Source organism: Nerophis lumbriciformis, linkage group LG22 (genome assembly GCF_033978685.3).
Source record: "Nerophis lumbriciformis linkage group LG22, RoL_Nlum_v2.1, whole genome shotgun sequence".
NCBI classification, from domain to species: Eukaryota; Metazoa; Chordata; class Actinopteri; order Syngnathiformes; family Syngnathidae; genus Nerophis; species Nerophis lumbriciformis.
The window spans coordinates 5634959-5654958 of record NC_084569.2 but is presented as its reverse complement, the minus strand read 5'-3'; the positions used below and the strand labels follow the sequence as shown (position 1 = coordinate 5654958).

General features: G+C 43.4%; 1 protein-coding gene across 1 annotated transcript in view; it reads right to left on the bottom strand.

The window, feature by feature from the left end:
* tex2 (testis expressed 2) overlaps positions 1–20000 on the bottom strand; it is a 92483-nt gene that overhangs the window by 52230 nt on the left and 20253 nt on the right. Inside the window, exon 2 of the mRNA XM_061974368.1 lies at positions 4791–6483. Within this exon, the coding sequence (XP_061830352.1) occupies positions 4791–6458 (1668 nt within the window). The 5' untranslated portion in view covers positions 6459–6483. The remainder of the gene's footprint in view (positions 1–4790; positions 6484–20000) is intronic.

Here is a 20000-nt window from a genome sequence, read left to right as displayed (position 1 = left end):
CAGTGTAAAGATTTAACATCCACGGAAAATGACTCAAAATGCAGGAATTCATGTAGCTGCAAGCCTATGAGTCAAGCATGAGTGCTGGAGAGCTGCGGTTTATGGAGCTATGAATTCTAACATGTTCTCTGACTAGGATTGTGTGACATACAGTGCATCCAGAACGTATTCCCAGCATTTTTTATTTTTTTTTAATAAAGAAATACAATCATGTGTGCTTACGGACTGTATCCCTGCAGACTGCATTGATATACATTGATATATAATGTATATATTGTGTTTTTATGTTGATTTAATACAAAAATAATATATATATATATTTGTTTTAATTGATTTTTTTCTTGTGCGGCCCGGTACCAATCGGTCCGCACATATGTATATATTGTGTTTTTATGTTGATTTAATAAAAATTAAAAAAAATTAAAAAAATTTTTTTTTTTAAATTAAATTTATTATTTAACCCGATTGTAGCTGAGATAGGCTCCAGCGCCCCCCGCGACCCCAAAGGGAATAAGCGGTAGAAAATGGATGGATGGATGGAATTTATTATTTATTATTTTATTATTATTTTATTTTATTTTATTTTATTTTATTTTATTTTTTTATAAAGAAATACAATCATGTGTGCTTACGGACTGTATCCCTGCAGACTGCATTGATATACATTGATATATAGTGTATATATTGTGTTTTTATGTTGATTTAATTAAAAAAAATATATATATTTTTTTTATTTTTTATTTATTTGTTTTCTTGTGCGGCCCGGTACCAATCGGTCCGCACATATGTATATATTGTGTTTTTATGTTGATTTAATAAAAATTAAAAAAAATTAAATTTTTTATTTTTTTTAATTTATTTATTTATTTATTTTCTTGTGCGGCCCGGTGGTTGGGGACCACAGCTCTACACAGCACCCGTCATTGTCCCACCCACACAACCATCTGATTGATTACAGAGCGGTAACAGCCAATCAGCAGTGCGTATTCAGAGCGCCATGTAGTCAGTGCTTAGCGTTTAGCAGATAAGCATCAGGCAGCGGACTCTCCCCAAATGATAATAAACACCTCCCAGTCAACTACTAGTAACATCACTATGAGCTCGTTGACCTTCTAGAAATATAAAAAGGCAGCTCAGCTCGCTCGCAGTCCTGGCTTGAGGTGAAGGCTAATTCGCTTTTAGCGTAACGTTAGCTCATTTTGCGGTGTGTGTTATGGACAGCAAAGCCCAGTCTGTCTGTTATTTCACTTGACCTTTTTCTGTGTTGATTGAGCTGTGTTGAAGCAGCAAAAAAGGACATTATGTTAAATGAAGAGTTTCTGTCTCTGATAGTTGATATAATAATGTAAAGCGCTTTGAGTCACTTGAGAAAAAGCGCTATATAAATGTAATTCACACACAATTCACAAGTGCATCATAAAGTGCATCAGGGATGAATAGTCTCTCCTATTGATATTGTACCATTTTTTCAGCTATAGTTACATTAATCATTAGTAATGTAGCAGCCTAGTTTTGAATGGCAGGGTCCCTGCTATCACATGTTGATAAAAAATATAACATTTACATAATAAAAATCAACTACAGGCTTCGCAAATGCTGTAATAAATTAAGCATGATGAGTTGACTTGAAACTGTTTAATGTTGCACTTTTTATATGTAGAAGAAAAGTTTTGTCATTTTATTTAATCTGAGCAACAACTTGAGGCAGTTTAATGTTGATTAACGTGGGCAGAAATATTATAGTGTTCCCAATGTTAAAAGGATAAAGCCATTGTTTAAAAATGTGATAAATAAATAACCAAAAATATGGAAATGTTGTTGTTTTCTTACTGTACCAAAAATGAACCGAACCGTGACATCTAAACTGAGGTACGTACCGAACCGACATTTTTGGGTACCGTTACACCCCTATATGTTATAGCACAAGTTTCAAACTCAAGGTCTGGGGGCCAGATCCGGCCCGACACATCATTTAATGTGGCCCGCGAAAGCCTGGGAATAATGTGCAGAATTCATCTTTCTTACTAAATGTTTTCACAGTTTCCATTTTGACAGAATTTTTTTTATATATTATATATATATATATATATATATATATATATATATATATATATATATATATATATATATATATATATATAATGTAGCTTTGCAACAGTTGATATTCTAGTTTCAAGCATGTTTTACTCAATATAGGTCATAACATCTCAGCAACAAGCTGTAATATCTTACTGTGATGCATCTAGGGCTGAAACGACGCGTCGACGTCATCGGTTACGTAAATACGGCGTCGCACAAAAACGGCGTCGACGCGTCGCATATTTACGTCACACTACCGTCATGGCGGAGCGCAAAGCAGACGATGCGAGCGGTGCGAGCGAGGGGAAAAAAGCACGCCAAAAGTCGTCAAAAGTGTGGGAGTATTTCAATAAACGGCCTAAGAAGAAACGCTACTTTTACTCCGCTACTTTTATCTACATTCAGCTCGCTACTCGCTACTATTTTTTATCGATCTGTTAATGCACGCTTTGTTTGTTTTGGTCTGTCAGACAGACCTTCAAAGTGCCTGCCTTACTGGTGACGTTTCACTTCGTTCCACCAATCAGATGCAGTCACTGGTGACGTTGACCAATCAAACAGAGCCAGGGGTCACATGACCTGACTTAAACAAGTTGAAAAACGTATTCGGGTGTTACCATTTAGTGGTCAATTGTACGGAATATGTACTGTACTGTGCAATCAACTAATAAAAGTTCAAATCAATCAATCAAAAGTGTGAAGGAAAAAAGACCCTTTTTTATTTCAACCGTACATCCCGTCAAAAGCCTAAAGACTGACTGCACAGTTCCTGTCTTCACAATAAAAGTGCCGCTCCATCGCGCCGCGCTTTCAAAATAAGAGTCTCCGAAAGCCAGCGCAAACAAGCTAGCAAGCTACGGAGTTTGCCGCCAATGTATTTCTTTTAAAGTGTATAAAAACGAATATGGAAGCTGGACAAATAAGATGCCAAAAACCAACCACTTTCATGTGGTATTAGACAGAAAGGAGGAACTTTTCTTCTCCTCCATTTGAAAACGTGGACGTTATCCGCACTACTGTCTGATTACATTCAATGCAAGTCATCAGAATCAGGTAATACACCAACTTATATTCTTGTCTTCATGAAAGAAAGGAATATATATGTTAAACATGCATGTATAATTATTAAAACACCTTTAACATTTAAACAAAAACGGCAAAATAAATAAATATAAATTATATACTGTATATATCAATGTATGTATATATATATATATATATATATATATATATATATATATATATATATATATATATATATATATATATGATATATGATATATGTGTGTGTATGTTACTCATCAGTTACTCAGTACTTGAGTAGTTCTTTCACAACATACTTTTTACTTTTACTCAAGTAAATATTTGGGTGACTACTCCTTACTTTTACTTGAGTAATACATCTCTAAAGTAACAGTACTCTTACTTGAGTACAATTTCTGGCTACTCTATCCACCTCTGCTAATAATGTTGTTGTATGCACACTGTGTCGAGCGGAAATGGCCTATCATAGCAGCACAACGGCTATGAACGAACATTTGAAAAGAAAACACCCGACAGCGTTCTTGCCATCACCATCAACTAGTCAATCGTCCGCGTGAGTATACATTGTCATCATTACACAAAAACATGAATGTGTCATTTGTATCTGCGTTGTAAATTCATAAACTAAAGCACCGTTTCGCTCTGAGGAGCGTTTGGCCTGCCTGTTCAGTGTTTACAAAGACGCGCTCCTCTTTAACGCTAACGTTAATTAGTTGTGCAAATACCTTTTACAACATTAACAGTTACATATACTATGTACAAACGAACAATTAACTTTCACTTTAATCACACTATCATTGTTGTGTTATTAAGCAAAATAAGCAACACTTTTACTTTTGTTGAAATGTTTACACTGATGTTACAGAATATTTCGTTTTGCACTTTTTTGTATTGGATGTTTATCTTTATTTTTGCACATTTGAGCAAATAAGCAATACTTTTACTTTTGTTGAAATGTTTACACTGTTGTTACAGAATATTTCCGTTTTGCACTTTTTTGTATTGGATGTTTATCTTTATTTTTGCACATTTTAAAGCAAAATAAGCAATACTTTTACTTTTGAAATGCTTATACTATTGCAGAATATTAAGATTTGCACTGGATGTTTACTTTTATATTTGCACATTAAAAAGCAAATAAGCTACTTTTAATTTTGGTAAATGTTAAAAGTTTTAAATGTTTACATTGTTACAGAATATTTTGTCATGTTGTTGTCAATGTTGACTGAGTGGCCATACTTTTTTTTTTTTGTAAATAAAAGCCATGCCTTTTGAAAAAACTGGCCTACATTTATTTTTTCATTTTCATTTTAAATAAAATAAAAAATCGGTAAAAGGAAAAATAATCTATAGATTAACCGATTAATCGAAAAAAAATAATCTATAGATTAATCGATAGAAAAATAATCGTTAGCTGCAGCCTTAGATGCATCATGTTGTATGCTTGCATGTTCGAAAAAACTCAAACCCAACTCAACTGAGATCATTTAGGACCAAAACACTTAAAACAAGTAAAACACTAACATAAAATCTGCTTAGTGAGAAGAATGATCTTATCAGACAGAAAATAAGCAAATATCACCCTTATTTGAGATATTTCATCTTACTTAGATTTCAGTTTTTGCAGTGTACACATGTCAACCCAGGATATATTGGTTGTGTCTTACCTTAAATATTCCTGGTTCTTTGATATCAAGCTGGGCCACATTCCACGGCTCGATCCGCCGTCTGGGTGTCTTCGTTCCCAACCAGGAGCGGCGTGGAGCTGACAGCCAGAGGACTAGGATGGCCAACATAAAGCCAGCGGCGATCCCATGAGCCACTGCACATAAATATGGCGGCAGTGGAAAGACTAGATACCAGTACACCAACTGCGTCAGGGCGACCAGGCCGACCCAAGGCACCGTCTCGACTCGCTCCTCCGGTTTGTCCTCGTCCTCTATCTCCAGTTCACTACACAACCCGGTGCTGCCGGTGTGGAGCCCCCGAGATCCCAGGTGATCCCCATCTGGCGTCTCCGTGTCCGTACACAAATCAAAGTCCTCACTGTAAAGTTCACAGAAGTCCTCGTCTTCCTGACGAGCCACCAGGGCCGACATGGAGCAGCGACCCAGAGTGAGGGATGGGGATCTGGCAAAGGTGGAGTTGGAGGCCGCTGGTGTCAGTGAGGGAAAGGAGAAAAAGACAGAATCGGGTCCCTTGCCAGTGGGAGTTTCTTCATCGTCGTCCCCCTCGCCTCCTTCCTCCTCCTTGATGCTGTAGCTGTTACCTTCAGAGTGTCCGTTCACCGCTGCCATGCCGCTCAGCTCCGACGCGCTGGAGGAGAGCAACCTGGCGCGATGAGGGCCGCCTGTGCTCGGTTCCTCCCCCATGATCTTACTGAAGAGCTGCAGGGGGTCCGACATCACCTCTGACAGCCGCCGCCTGGTGTCTTCTATCTTGGCCTCCACCTCTTGGACCTTGAAGAAGGAGCGACCATCTGGGGACATGGTGGGAGAAGAGGGCGCCGTTTTGGAGTCTCCGCCCACCTGACTGGCAATGATGGGGGTGGAGGACAGGCGAGGCTGGGAGAATTGTTTGAAGAGCTGCATGTTTCGAGGTGGGGGCCGCTGGGGCGATTGCACTTGTTGAACATGCTGAGGAGACCCTTCTTGGCTCTCAGCCTTTGAAGAGTCCGTCGATAGAGACTTGACAAAAGACTTCATTAAGTGTCTGTGGCGGATGTGCGACGGCGCGACGGCGGGAGGCGGAGGAGCGGGTTCCCGGGCCTCGATATCATTGGACAAGGACCTGACCAGGCTGAGAAAAGGTCTGGAGGAGGAAAGCCCGGCAGACTTGCAAGGGGAGTAAGAGCTGGAGGTCGTGGACGGGACGCTGGCTGAGGGACGCTCAGAAGGCCAGGAGGAGCTTGTGGGAGAAGTGGCGCTGGCGTGGGTACTGCTGGGAATGATTGTCACGGCAGGAGAAGCCGCGTTGACATCGCTAGAAGAAACATCTAGCACGGCAGCTCCCAAGGTGGCGTCCACACCGGCAGGTTCGAATAGCAGCTCCTCTTTCATCTCCAAACCCTCGACCAGAGACCGACCACAAGGCATGAAGAGATCTAAACTTCCAGGACCGTCCGGCTCGCGTTCACCTCCCGTGTCGACTCTGTAAAGCTCCTCTTCATCGTCGTCTTCCTCCTTCCCCAGAGCCGAGAAATGGATGGTGATGGTGTCCCGCGACAGGGAGCGCTGCACCTGCAGCTTGGGCCCGGGCGTATGGCGAGGGGGAGGAGTCTCGGCATGCTGGCCGCCTCCGCTGCTGCTGGTGCTGCTGCTGCCGTGGCTGCTCATCACCGGCCTGCACGGGGCTCACAGCCTGGGGGGGGGCAACAACACAGAGGCAGTCAATAAGAGTGACAGCACTTCTATACACACTATATTTGAGTTGCAGTCTTGCCATGGAGCAGGGATTCTCTGTAAATAGACCATGTGTGATCCAGGCCTCAAATGTTTACTCTTTAAGGTCAATGCAAGTGTTGCCTTAAAGGAGGGCTCATATTTTAGGGAACTTAGGCAAACATTATTATTATTATATATGCATGCATATATATATATATATATATATATATATATATATATATATATATATATATATATATATATATATATGCATACATACATACATACATACATATATATCCATCCATCTTCTACCGCTTATTCCCTTTATATATATATATATATATATATATATATATATATATATATATATATATATATATATATATATATATATATATATATATCCATACATCTTCTACCGCTTATTCCCTTATATATATATATATATATATAATATATATATATATATATCCTGCCATGACAATCATTCCCAGCAGTACCCACAACCTCTACTGCTTATTCCCTTATATATATATATATATAATATACATAGCTTATTCCCTTATATATATATATATATATATATATATATATATATATATATATATATATATATACAGTATATATATATATATATATATATATATATATATATATATATATATATATATATATATATATATATATATATATATATATATATAAAGGGAATAAGCGGTAGAGGTTGTGGGTACTGCTTGGAATGATTGTCATGGCAGGATATATATATATTAGAGATGCGCGGTTTGCGGACACAACCGCGGAGTCCGCGGATTATCCGCGGATCGGGCGGTTGAAATAAAAAAAAAATTAGATTTTATCCGCGGGTCGGGTCGGGCGGTTGAAATAAAAAAAAAATTAGATTTTAAATAGATTCAGGCGGGTGGCAGTTAAACCAATTGGGAAATATATATACATAGTTAAATGTTGTTACCCACATACGAAAAACGAGCAGGCACCTGCAGCATATGCCACAACAGAAGAAGAAAAAAAAGAAAAAGAGATGGACACTTTTACGGAGCGGAGAAGGGACGCCTCGCCGGGGTCCGGGACCGAGGCCCCTTCCCCCGAGAGGGCCCCACCGGGAGCCGTAGCTGAGGTGATCCGCGAGAAGGGCCCGACGCACATCCAGGGTCACCATCGCGCCCACCGCACCGACACCCCGCCTCGTCTGCCTTCGCCGCGGCCGGCGTCACGCGCAGCAGGTAAGCAGCTTACCTGCCCGCCACCCCCGTGGCCGGGGGCTCGTAACAGGGGTCACTCCGCGCGCTCCGCCCGCGCAGCTTATCTGCCCGCCACCCCTGTTGCCGGGGGCGCGTAACAGGGGTCACTCCGCGCGCAGTGCGCTCACGAAATGGGTGGGGCTCACCCTGGTTGATATAGACAGCAGGACGGTGGCCATGGACGTCGGAACCCGCTAAGGAGTGTGTAACAACCCACCTGCCGAATCAACTAGCCCTGAAAATGGATGGCGCTGGAGCGTCGGGCCCATACCCGGCCGTCGCCGGCAGCGACAGCCGCGAGGGCTAGGCCGCGACGAGTAGGATGGCCGCCGCGGTGCACGCTGAAGCCTCGGGCGCGAGCCCAGGTGGAGCCGCCGCGAGTGCGAGGGACATCGCACCTCCACGCGCTTGGAGGTGCGCTCAGCGCGGCTCCCATATGATTGCGCACTGGTGTGCGTCTGGGCCGTGACAGCGTGGCACGCATTGAATATCTCTGCTTCATTGGATCAGTCTCCTTTCTTTAACAGGCAAAAGCTTTATAACCTCACTAATGCCTTGCATTGTCTATATTAGATATATAACAACGGGCGGGTGGCGGGCGGGTGTGGATTTGATAAAATGTTAGTTTGGGTGGATGGCGGGTGGATGACGACTTTTGTGATGCGGTTGCGGATTAAATAATTGCCTATCCGCGCATCTCTAATATATATATATATATATATATATATATATATGAAAATTATGTCATGGCTGTCTTGAGTTTCCAATAATGTCTACAACTCTTATTTTTTTGTGATCGAGTGATTGGAGCATATACTTGTTGGCCACAAAAAACATTCATGAAGTTTGCTTCTTTTATGAATTTATTATGGGTCTACTGAAAATGTGACCAAATCTGCTGGGTCAAAAGTATACATTTGACCACAGAACTTTCCTCCAGAAGGTCTCATCTTTGTCCATGTGATGTCAGATGAAACAAAAATGGAGCTGTTTGGCCACAATACCCAGCAATATGTTTGGAAGAGAAAAGGTGAGGCTTTTAATCCCAGGAACACCATCCCTACCGTCAAGCATGGTGGTGGTAGTATCATGCTCTGGGTCTGTTTTGCTGCCAATGGAACTGGTGCTTTACAGAGAGTAAATGGGACAATGAAAAAGAAGGATTACCTCCAAATTCTTCAGGACAACCTAAAACCATCAGCCCAGAGGTTGGGTCTTGGACGCAGTTGGGTGTTCCAACAGGACAATGACCCCAAACACACGTCAAAAGTGGTAAAGGAATGGCTCAATCAGGCTAGAATTAAGGTTTTAGAATGGCCTTCCCAAAGTCCTGACTGGACAATGCTGAAGAAACAAGTCTATGTCAGAAAACCAACACATTTAGCTGAACTGCGCCAATTTTGTCAAGAGGAGTGGTCAAAAATTCAAGCAGAAGCTTGTGGACGGCTACCAAAAGCGCCTTATTGCAGGTAAACTTGCCAAGGGACATGTAAGCAAATATTAACATTGCTGTATGTATACTTTTGACCCTCACATTTTCAGTAGACCCATAATAAATTCATAAAAGAAGCAAACTTCATGAATGTGTTTTGTGACCAACAAGTATGTGCTCCAATCACTCTATCACAAAAAAATAAGAGTTGTAGAAATGATTGGAAACTCAAGACAGCCATGACATCATGTCATTATGTAACAGTTTTTATTTATTTATCATCAATATCAACTTGTCAGCTGTTTGTCATTACATAATGCCTTTATCTCTACTTTTTAAATTTTTATAGAGGGAGGTATATTTTTTTATTATTTATTTATATTTTTAAGTGATGTACATGTAGATGCTGTATTGGGGCAGATCCATTAAGAGTTTGAGTAGAAATATGTCCTATAGGAATTAACTATACACAATAAAACATTAACAAAATGATGTGTCACATGAATGTTTTTTGAAGTAACACCTTTGTGGCGTTTACTTTTTGATATTAATAAAAAAAACTCAAAGCAGTTTGGCTAATGAAGATGAAGTCTAATAAACAATCTTTGTTCTTCTTCAACAACGCCTCCTTGTAGTTCAGTGCAACAGTTTGGCCAACAAAAATAATGAGGAGTGACGAATACACAATCTTCACAGCCAGCGTTCAATTCGATGAGATGACAAAACATTTTAGCTTGTATTGATGTTACCGTAATTTCCGCACTATTAGCCGCACCTAAAAACCACAAATGTACTCAAAAGCTGACAGTGCGGCTTTTAACCCGGTGCGCTTTATATATGGATTAATATTACGATTCATTTTCATAAAGTTTCGATCTCGCAACTTCGGTAAACAGCCGCCATCTTTTTTCCCGGTAGAACAGGAAGCGCTTCTTCTTCTACGCAAGCAACCGCCAAGGTAAGCACCCGCCCCCATAGAACAGGAAGCGCTTCTTCTTCTACTGTAAGCAACCACCTGCCCGCGTAGAAGAAGAAAAAGCGCGCGGATATCACCGTACGTTTCATTTCCTTTGTGTGTTTACATCTGTAAAGACCACAAAATGGCTCCTACTAAGCGTCAGGGATCCGGTTCATGAAAAGACGCAATCTCTCCATCCGCACACGGATTACCGGTACTATTTCACAGCAACTGATATTCCTGTGAACCGCACTGTGGATACAACGGGAGCACGTACGGTGAATATTCGCACCACAGGGAATGAGAAGTCATCCTTCACTGTGGTTCTAGCTTGCCATGCTAATGGCCAGAAACTTCCACCCATGGTGATATTCAAAAGGAAGACCTTGCCAAAAGAGACCTTTCCAGCCGGCGTCATCATAAAAAGCTAACTCGAAGGGATGGATGAAGAAAAGATGAGCGAGTGGTTAAGGTAAGTTTAAGTTTACGCGAAGAGGCCGGGTGGCTTTTTTCACGCAGCTCTGTCCATGTTGATATACGTATGTTTGTGATTGCACATTTGCGTACATTTTGGGAGTGAACAGAGTTGTTAGAACGCTGGTTTTTAATATATTATTAAAGTTTGACTGACCTATCTGACTGTTTTTTTGACATTCCTTTAGCGCAGTTAGATGCGGCTTACAACACCGGGCGGCTTATAGGTGGACAAAGTTTTGAAATATGCCGTTCATTGAAGGCGCGGCTTATAACCCAGGGCGCCTTATGGTGCGGAAAATACGGTATTTGAACACTGATACAGTTTGCAGTTAAATAAAGGACGAGTGAGCATCCCAGTAAACAAACTAAAGACTTTATAAACAAGTTGTGACAACGTTCACGACGCATAGCCTGCTGCATGTTTCCTCACCTCATTAACTCTCAGTCACAGCAGCTGATGGACGCTGTATTGAGAAAATAACATCAAATAGTTTTCTCCTTCGCTGTATACTTTTAGTGCGGGGACAAGTGTCTCCAATATTGTCCACACCTGTCTCCATCTAAACACAGCAGCGCGCTCTTAGACGCACGACGGGAGGCGAGGGAAAATGACGTTAAACCAAGCGCTTGGCTCTGTTTACTCCGAGGGGAAATCTCCGTAGCAAAGTCCGTGTAGTTAGGCCGCCATGATTATCAAGCCAAACGATGCCAGTACACATGCGTCTGACTTTGTGTTGCCAAAAATGCATTAATAAATGACGGGTTTTTGGTAATTAAGAAGTTAGACTCCGCCCGGAGTTCCTTAAGGCTCTGGATGTTGTGGGGCTGTCTTGGTTGACAAGACTCTGCAACATCGCGTGGACATCGGGGGCGGTACCTCTGGATTGGCAGACCGGGGTGGTGGTTCCTCTCTTTAAGAAGGGGAACCGGAGGGTGTGTTCCAACTATCGTGGGATCACACTCCTCAGCCTTCCCGGTAAGGTCTATTCAGGTGTACTGGAGAGGAGGCTACGCTGGATAGTCGAACCTCGGATTCAGGAGGAACAGTGTGGTTTTCGTCCTGGTCGTGGAACTGTGGACCAGCTCTATACTCTCGGCAGGGTCCTTGAGGGTGCATGGGAGTTTGCCCAACCAGTCTACATGTGCTTTGTGGACTTGGAGAAGGCATTCGACCGTGTACCCCGGGAAGTCCTGTGGGGAGTGCTCAGAGAGTATGGGGTAACGGACTGTCTTATTGTGGCAGTTTGCTCCCTGTATAATCAGTGTCAGAGCTTGGTCCGCATTGCCGGCAGTAAGTCGGACACGTTTCCAGTGAGGGTTGGACTCCGCCAAGGCTGCCCTTTGTCACCGATTCTGTTCATAACCTTTATGGACAGAATTTCTAGGCGCAGTCAGGGCGTTGAGGGGATCTGGTTTGGTGGCTGCAGGATTAGGTCACTGCTATTTGCAGATGATGTGGTCCTGATGGCTTCCTCCGGCCAAGATCTTCAGCTCTCACTGGATCGGTTCGCAGCAAAGTGTGAAGCGACTGGGATGGGAATCAGCACCTCCAAGTCCGAGTCCATGGTTCTCTCCCGGAAAAGGGTGGAGTGCCATCTCCGGGTTGGGGAGGAGATCTTGCCCCAAGTGGAGGAGTTCAAGTACCTTGGAGTCTTGTTCACGAGTGGGGGAAGAGTGGATCGTGAGATCGACAGGCGGATCGGTGCGGCGTCTTCAGTAATGCGGACGCTGTATCGATCCGTTGTGGTGAAGAAGGAGCTGAGCCGGAAGGCAAAGCTCTCGATTTACCGGTCGATCTACGTTCCCATCCTCACCTATGGTCATGAGCTGTGGGTCATGACCGAAAGGACAAGATCACGGGTACAAGCGGCCGAAATGAGTTTCCTCCGCCGAGTGGCGGGGCTCTCCCTTAGAGATAGGGTGAGAAGCTCTGTCATTCGGGGGGAGCTCAAAGTAAAGCCGCTGCTCCTCCACATCGAGAGGAGCCAGATGAGGTGGTTCGGGCATCTGGTCAGGATGCCACCCGAACGCCTCCCTAGGAAGGTGTTTCGGGCACGTCCGACCGGTAGGAGGCCGCGGGGAAGACCCAGGACACGCTGGGAAGACTATCTCTCCCGGCTGGCCTGGGAACGCCTCGGGATCCCACAGGAAGAGCTGGACGAAGTGGCTGGGGAGAGGGAAGTCTGGGCTTCCCTGCTTAAGCTGCTGCCCCCGCGACCCGACCTCGGATAAGCGGAAGAAGATGGATGGATGGATGGATGGATGGAAGTTAGACTGTATTACTAACCATCGGGAATTTTATTGCGAATTATCATTACACCATTTACCGTTACATCCCTCGTCCATTAAAGGGGAACATTATCACCAGACCTATGTAAGCGTCAATATATACCTTGATGTTGCAGAAAAAAGACCATATATTTTTTTAACCGATTTCCGAACTCTAAATGGGTGAATTTTGGCGAATTAAACGCCTTTCTATTATTCGCTCTCGGAGCGATGACGTCACAACGTGACGTCACATCGGGAAGCAATCCGCCATTTTCTCAAACACCGAGTCAAATCAGCTCTGTTATTTTCCGTTTTTCCGACTGTTTTCCGTACCTTGGAGACATCATGCCTCGTCGGTGTGTTGTCGGAGGGTGTAACAACACCAACAGGGACGGATTCAAGTTGCACCAGTGGCCCAAAGATGCGAAAGCGGCAAGAAATTGGACGTTTGTTCCGCACACTCATACTTGCCAACCCTCCCGAATTTTCCGGGAGACTCCCGAAATTCAGCGCCTCTCCCGAAAATCTCCCGATTTTCAGCCGGAGCTGGAGGCCACGCCCCCTCCAGCTCCATGCGGACCTGAGTGAGGACTGCCTTTTTTTCACGACGGGAGGACAACAGGGTGACAAGAAATAAATCATCCAGACTAGAGATACATTGTATTATTATGTTTATCTTACCTAAAAATAAATATATTTATTAATCTAAAAAAAAAAAAAAAAAAAAATACATTTTTACTATATTTTGCTAAAAACATCAACATTTATTGTATTTTTATTTGCATTTTTTCTGACTCCTTATTACATCCAGCCATAGAATTATACATTAAAATAAACATATTTGAAATAATTCATTTTAAATTATCATAATAATTCATTTAAAATGACCTTATTTAATTATTAAAATAATTGCTTGTTTATCAACAACTTTAGCATTTTATTCATTATATTTTGAAGCTCTCAGAAGCCAAGTTTTGTTATATTCCTTAATATTTATTTATGCAAGTTTGAAGTGTCAATTATCTAAACACAGTTTTGTTTGCATATTTTCAGGATATATACTGTATATATTAGAGATGCGCGGATAGGCAATTATTTCATCCGCAACCGCATCAGAAAGTCGTCAACCATCCGCAATCCACCCGATCTAACATTTGATCAGAACCGCATCCGCCCGCACCCGCCCGTTGTTATATATCTAATATAGACGATGCAAGGCATTAGTGAGGTTATAAAGCTTTTGCCTGTTAAAGAAAGGAGACTGATCCAATGCAGCACAGACATTCGCGTGCCACGCTGTCACGACCCAGACGCACACCAGTGCGCAATCATATGGGAGCCGCGCTGAGCGCACCTCCAAGCGCGTCTCGCTGCCGGCGACGGCCGGGTATGGGCCCGACGCTCCAGCGCCATCCATTTTCAGGGCTAGTTGATTCGGCAGGTGGGTTGTTACACACTCCTTAGCGGGTTCCGACTTCCATGGCCACCGTCCTAGCTGCTGTCTATATCAACCAGGGTGAGCCCCACCCCTTTCGTGAGCGCACTGCGCGCGGAGTGACCCCTGTTACGCGCCCCCGGCAACAGGGGTGGCGGGCAGGTAAGCTGCGCGGGCGGAGCGCGCGGAGTGACCCCTGTTACGAGCCCCCGGCCACGGGGGTGGCGGGCAAGTAAGCTACTTACCTGCTGCGCGTGACGCCGGCCGCGGCGAAGGCGGACGAGGCAGGGTGTCGGTGCGGTGGGCGCGGTGGTGACCCTGGACGTGCGTCGGGCCCTTCTCGCGGATCGCCTCAGCTACGGCTCCCGGTGGGGCCCTCTCGGGGGAAGGGGCCTCGGTCCCGGACCCCGGCGAGGCGTCCCTTCTCCGCTCCGTAAAAGTGTCCATCTCTTTTTTTTTTTTTCTTCTGTTGTGGCATATGCTGCAGGTGCCTGCTCGTTTTTCGTATGTGGGTAACAACATTTAACTATGTATATATATTTCCGAATTGGTTTAACTGCCACCCGCCTGAATCTATTTAAAATCTAATTTTTTTCTATTTCAAACACCCGACCCGACCCGACCCGCGGATAAAATCTAATTTTTTTTAATTTCATCCGCCCGATCCGCGGATAATCGCGGACTCCGCGGTTGTGCCCGCAAACCGCGCATCTCTAATATATATATATATGAAATTTTTGACTTGGTGAATTCTAGTTGTCAATATACTCCTCCCCTCTTAACCACGCCCCCAACCACGCCCTGCCCCACCCCCGACCACGCCCCCACTCCCCACCTCCCGAAATCGGAGGTCTCAAGGTTGGCAAGTATGTGCACACTTTACCGACGAAAGCTATGCTACGACAGAGATGGCAAGAATGTGTGGATATTGTTGCGTTTTGGACCAGTTGTTCCTCCCAGGGAATTCAAGTCACAATTCGCTCCCAAGTTCTTTCCGACACTTAAAGCTGAGTTGAAAAACCACCAGAGACAGAATAGGTATTTTGTTGTATATTCTCAAAGCTTTGCCAATATACATTTTTGATTGAGACCAGTCTAACCCTAGAACATTCTCTTGCGCCTCCACAAAATGGTCTGTCTTCCCGATCCCACCACACTCTCTCTCGTCCCATCTCTGTAGCCAAAACAAAATGCTAGTCTAAACACATTCCAAAGAACTCAAGGTTATCACACATAGTATCGGTGTGAGTGGTCGGGCTCATCTCCAGGGGTGACGAGGCTGCCTACAGAGAGGAGGTCCTGAAGCTGACGGCCTGGTCTTCGGAGAACAACCTCGCTCTCAACACCAGCAAGACCAGAGAGATCATCGTCGACTTCAGGAGGAGCAGCACCGACCCTGCCCCCCTCTACATCAACGGCGAGCGTGTAGAGAGGGTCCACACCTTCAGGTACCTTGGAGTCCACATTTCTAATGACTTCTCCTGGACAGTCAACACCACATCAATCATCAAGAAGGCTCAGCAGCGGCTACACTTCCTTAGAGTCCTCGGGAAGTACAACCTGAAGCCTGACCTGCTGCTGACCTTCTACCGCTCGTCCATCGAGAGCCTGCTGACCTACTGTATTACGGTATGGTACGGCAGCTGCACTGCAGCAGACAGGGAGAGGCTGCAAAGAGTGGTCAAGACGGCTCAGAAGATCATCGGCCGCCCTCTCCCCTCTCTGACGGACATCTACACCTCCCGCTGCCTCAACAGAGCCAGTGCCATCAACAAGGACAGCACCCACCCTGGCTCTGACCTGTTCCACCTGCTGCCCTCTGGGAAGCGCTACAGGTGCATTAAAACCAAAACAAACAGGCTAAAGAACAGCTTCTTCCCCAGGGCCATAACCATCCTGAACGGACTGCCCCATTGTCCCTCATAACTGCCTTCTCTTCGGTGCAATAACCCATTCCACCAACCACCCTGTTTTTGTTTTGTTTTTTCATGTATATATTCATTTCACACCATATTCATTGCACTTCTACATTTTTTATATTTCTATATATTTGCACATTGTTTTTCTAGCATGCACACATCGCACTGTATGGAATGGCCTCAATCTCGTTACCTTGCGTAATGACAATAAAGCTGATTCTGATTCTGATTCTGATGCTTGCTGACAGAGCATCAAGAGAATAAATGGAAAAGACGAGCTGTTTTCAAATATGACTAATAAATGAAAGAAGTACAACTTAAATTCGGATATATGTAAATATCTGCCTCCGACAATTCCCCCTTCAGATCTTCTAAAAAGATCTTTATCACTAGTACAACACTTCTAAAATACGCGACACTCAAAGCAAATGCATTTCCAACTGGACTGGACAGATCAGCTTTCAGGAAAAGAGCGCGGATGAGGGTATGTCTACAGAATATATTAATTGATGAAAACTGGGCAGTCTGCACTCTCAAAGTGCATGTTGTTGCCAAATGTATTTCATATGCTGTAAACCTAGTTCATAGTTGTTAGTTTCCTTTAATGCCAAACAAACACATACCAATCGTTGGTTAGAAGGCGATCGCCGAATTCGTCCTCGCTTTCTCCCGTGTCGTTTTCGTCGGTTTCGCTTGCATACGGTTCAAACCGATATGGCTCAATAGCTTCAGTTTCTTCTTCAATTTAGTTTTCGCTATCTGCCTCCACACTACAACCATCCGTTTCAATACATGCCTAATCTGTTGAATCGCTTAAGCCGCTGAAATCCGAGTCTGAATCCGAGCTAATGTCGCTATAGCTTGCTGTTCTATGTGTCATGTTTGTTTGTGTTGGCATCACTATGTGACGTCACAGGAAAATGGACGGGTGTATATAACGATGGTTAAAATCAGGCACTTTGAAGCTTTTTTTTTAGGGATATTGCGTGATGGGTAAAATTTTGAAAAAAACTTTGAAAAATAAAATAAGCCACTGGGAACTGATTTTTTATGGTTTTAACCCTTCTGAAATTGTGATAATGTTCCCCTTTAACAGCATACCTGCCAACTTTTGAAATCAGAAAAACCTAGTTGCCAGGGTCCAGGGGCCGCAGGCCCCAGTAGGTCCAGGACAAAGTCCTGGTGGGGGGTTCAGGCGAAGCCCCCCGACGCAAAATGATTATTAGCATTCAGACAGGTTAAAATGTTGCTAAAACCATCACTTTTCTATCAGTCACAGTGACTTTTCAAAAGAAAAATATTACAGCAAAACACTGCAGCATTATCGGCAGCAAAGCAAACCAAATTCTGCCAAGGAATTTCGTTTGAGTCTATTTCTTCCGCGAGTATTTTGTAAATGTTTTCGCCTGTGGAAGCCGTATTGCATTCCCTCAAAGACAGAAGTACTGACAATACTTTTCCAATGTCGTCATCGAAATATCGAACACAAATGGGGTACAGTTTTACATCGTCATAATCGGTGCTGCCGTCAGTCGACATGCTAAATGGTTCCGTCTTCATGACATCGGCGATACTTTTTGAGGATTCCGTTCCAAGACACTGAATAATGTTTGATGTTTTGGTTCGACCACATCCATATTTTTTGGCGATTTTCGAGTCGGGAAACATTTTCCGAAATAACTGTCCCATGTGATCAGCCAGTGCGATTGGAAGTCCATGCTCAATTATTGCCTCCGTAAATAAAACTTCGGCATTTATCACATCCAAAGAATCTGTTTGGGCGACGAAAAACGTTGAAAGTTTTCCACTTGTATCGCTAGCAACGGCATTAGACTTGTGTTTTTTTGTCCCAACGTGGTCTTTTACATCGCTAATTCCTCCGTGTCCGATCGAAAAATCTTGTCTGCACAAGGTGCAATTCGCGTAGTTTTCACCCTTTTTTGGAACGGATAATTATTCCCGGATAGGCTTTTGAATATTCTTCACGGAATGACTGCAGTTTTCTTTTCGGTTTAAGACTCGTTTGCGATTTTTCTCCGGCTGATTCCATGATCGTTCGCTCGTTTGGAAACAATGGCAACTGGTGCCTCGTGCTTGGCAGCGGTGCTATAAATAGCCTCGCGCATGGCATTCGGAATGGCTCGATAGGAAGTTACGGGAAGCAGTGTCGATTGTCATTGTTGTTACGCGATTTCGTGAATAAAACTTGTTTTTAAATTATTTTTTTTTAATTAATGAAAAACCGTATTTTTTATCACTGCAACCGTAACCCGGAATAGGTTGATGAAAACCGTACTAATTACGGGAAAACCGGAGTAGTTGGCAGGTATGTAACAGGTAAAAAGTCAAGGTCGATCACGGCATATTCTTGTCAATTTTTTACGACATTACGGCAAGTCACAAGGGCGGTCGCAGTTAAATTCAGAAGATGTCCAATGGGATACATTGTAGTCATCTGCTATGATGTTCCCTTTTTTTTGGACACAGCTAATCATAGCAAAAAAAAAATGCTGTAAAATAAGCATATCCAGCAGAGTAGTTTTGTCTTCCTAATGCCATATTTGTAATCTGCGGGAAACTGACAACATCAAGATCAGTGTCAAAAATAATCATGTAAAATGCTGCTAACTATTTACAGTAAACAGTACAGGTAAAAGCCAGTAAATTAGAATATTTTGAAAAACTTGATTTATTTCAGTAATTGCATTCAAAAGGTGTAACTTGTACATTATATTTATTCATTGCACACAGACTGATGCATTCAAATGTTTATTTCATTTAATTTTGATGATTTGAAGTGGCAACAAATGAAAATCCAAAATTCCGTGTGTCACAAAATTAGAATATTACTTAAGGCTAATACAAAAAAGGGATTTTTAGAAATGTTGGCCAACTGAAAAGTATGAAAATGAAAAATATGAGCATGTACAATACTCAATACTTGGTTGGAGCTCCTTTTGCCTCAATTACTGCGTTAATGCGGCGTGGCATGGAGTCGATGAGTTTCTGGCACTGCTCAGGTGTTATGAGAGCCCAGGTTGCTCTGATAGTGGCCTTCAACTCTTCTGCGTTTTTGGGTCTGGCATTCTGCATCTTCCTTTTCACAATACCCCACAGATTTTCTATGGGGCTAAGGTCAGGGGAGTTGGCGGGCCAATTTAGAACAGAAATACCATGGTCCGTAAACCAGGCACGGGTAGATTTTGCGCTGTGTGCAGGCGCCAAGTCCTGTTGGAACTTGAAATCTCCATCTCCATAGAGCAGGTCAGCAGCAGGAAGCATGAAGTGCTCTAAAACTTGCTGGTAGACGGCTGCATTGACCCTGGATCCCAGGAAACAGAGTGGACCGACACCAGCAGATGACATGGCACCCCAAACCATCACTGATGGTGGAAACTTTACACTAGACTTCAGGCAACGTGGATCCTGTGCCTCTCCTGTCTTCCTCCAGACTCTGGGACCTCGATTTCCAAAGGAAATGCAAAATTTGCTTTCGTCAGAAAACATGACTTTGGACCACTCAGCAGCAGTCCAGCTGGTGTCGGTCCACTCTGTTTCCTGAGATCCAGGGTCAACGCAGCCGTCTACCAGCAAGTTTTAGAGCACTTCATATATACTATACTATAATTGAGGCAAAAGGAGCTCCAACCAAGTATTGAGTATTGTACATGCTCATATGTTTCATTTTCATACTTTTCAGTTGGCCAACATTTCTAAAAATCCCTTTTTTGTATTAG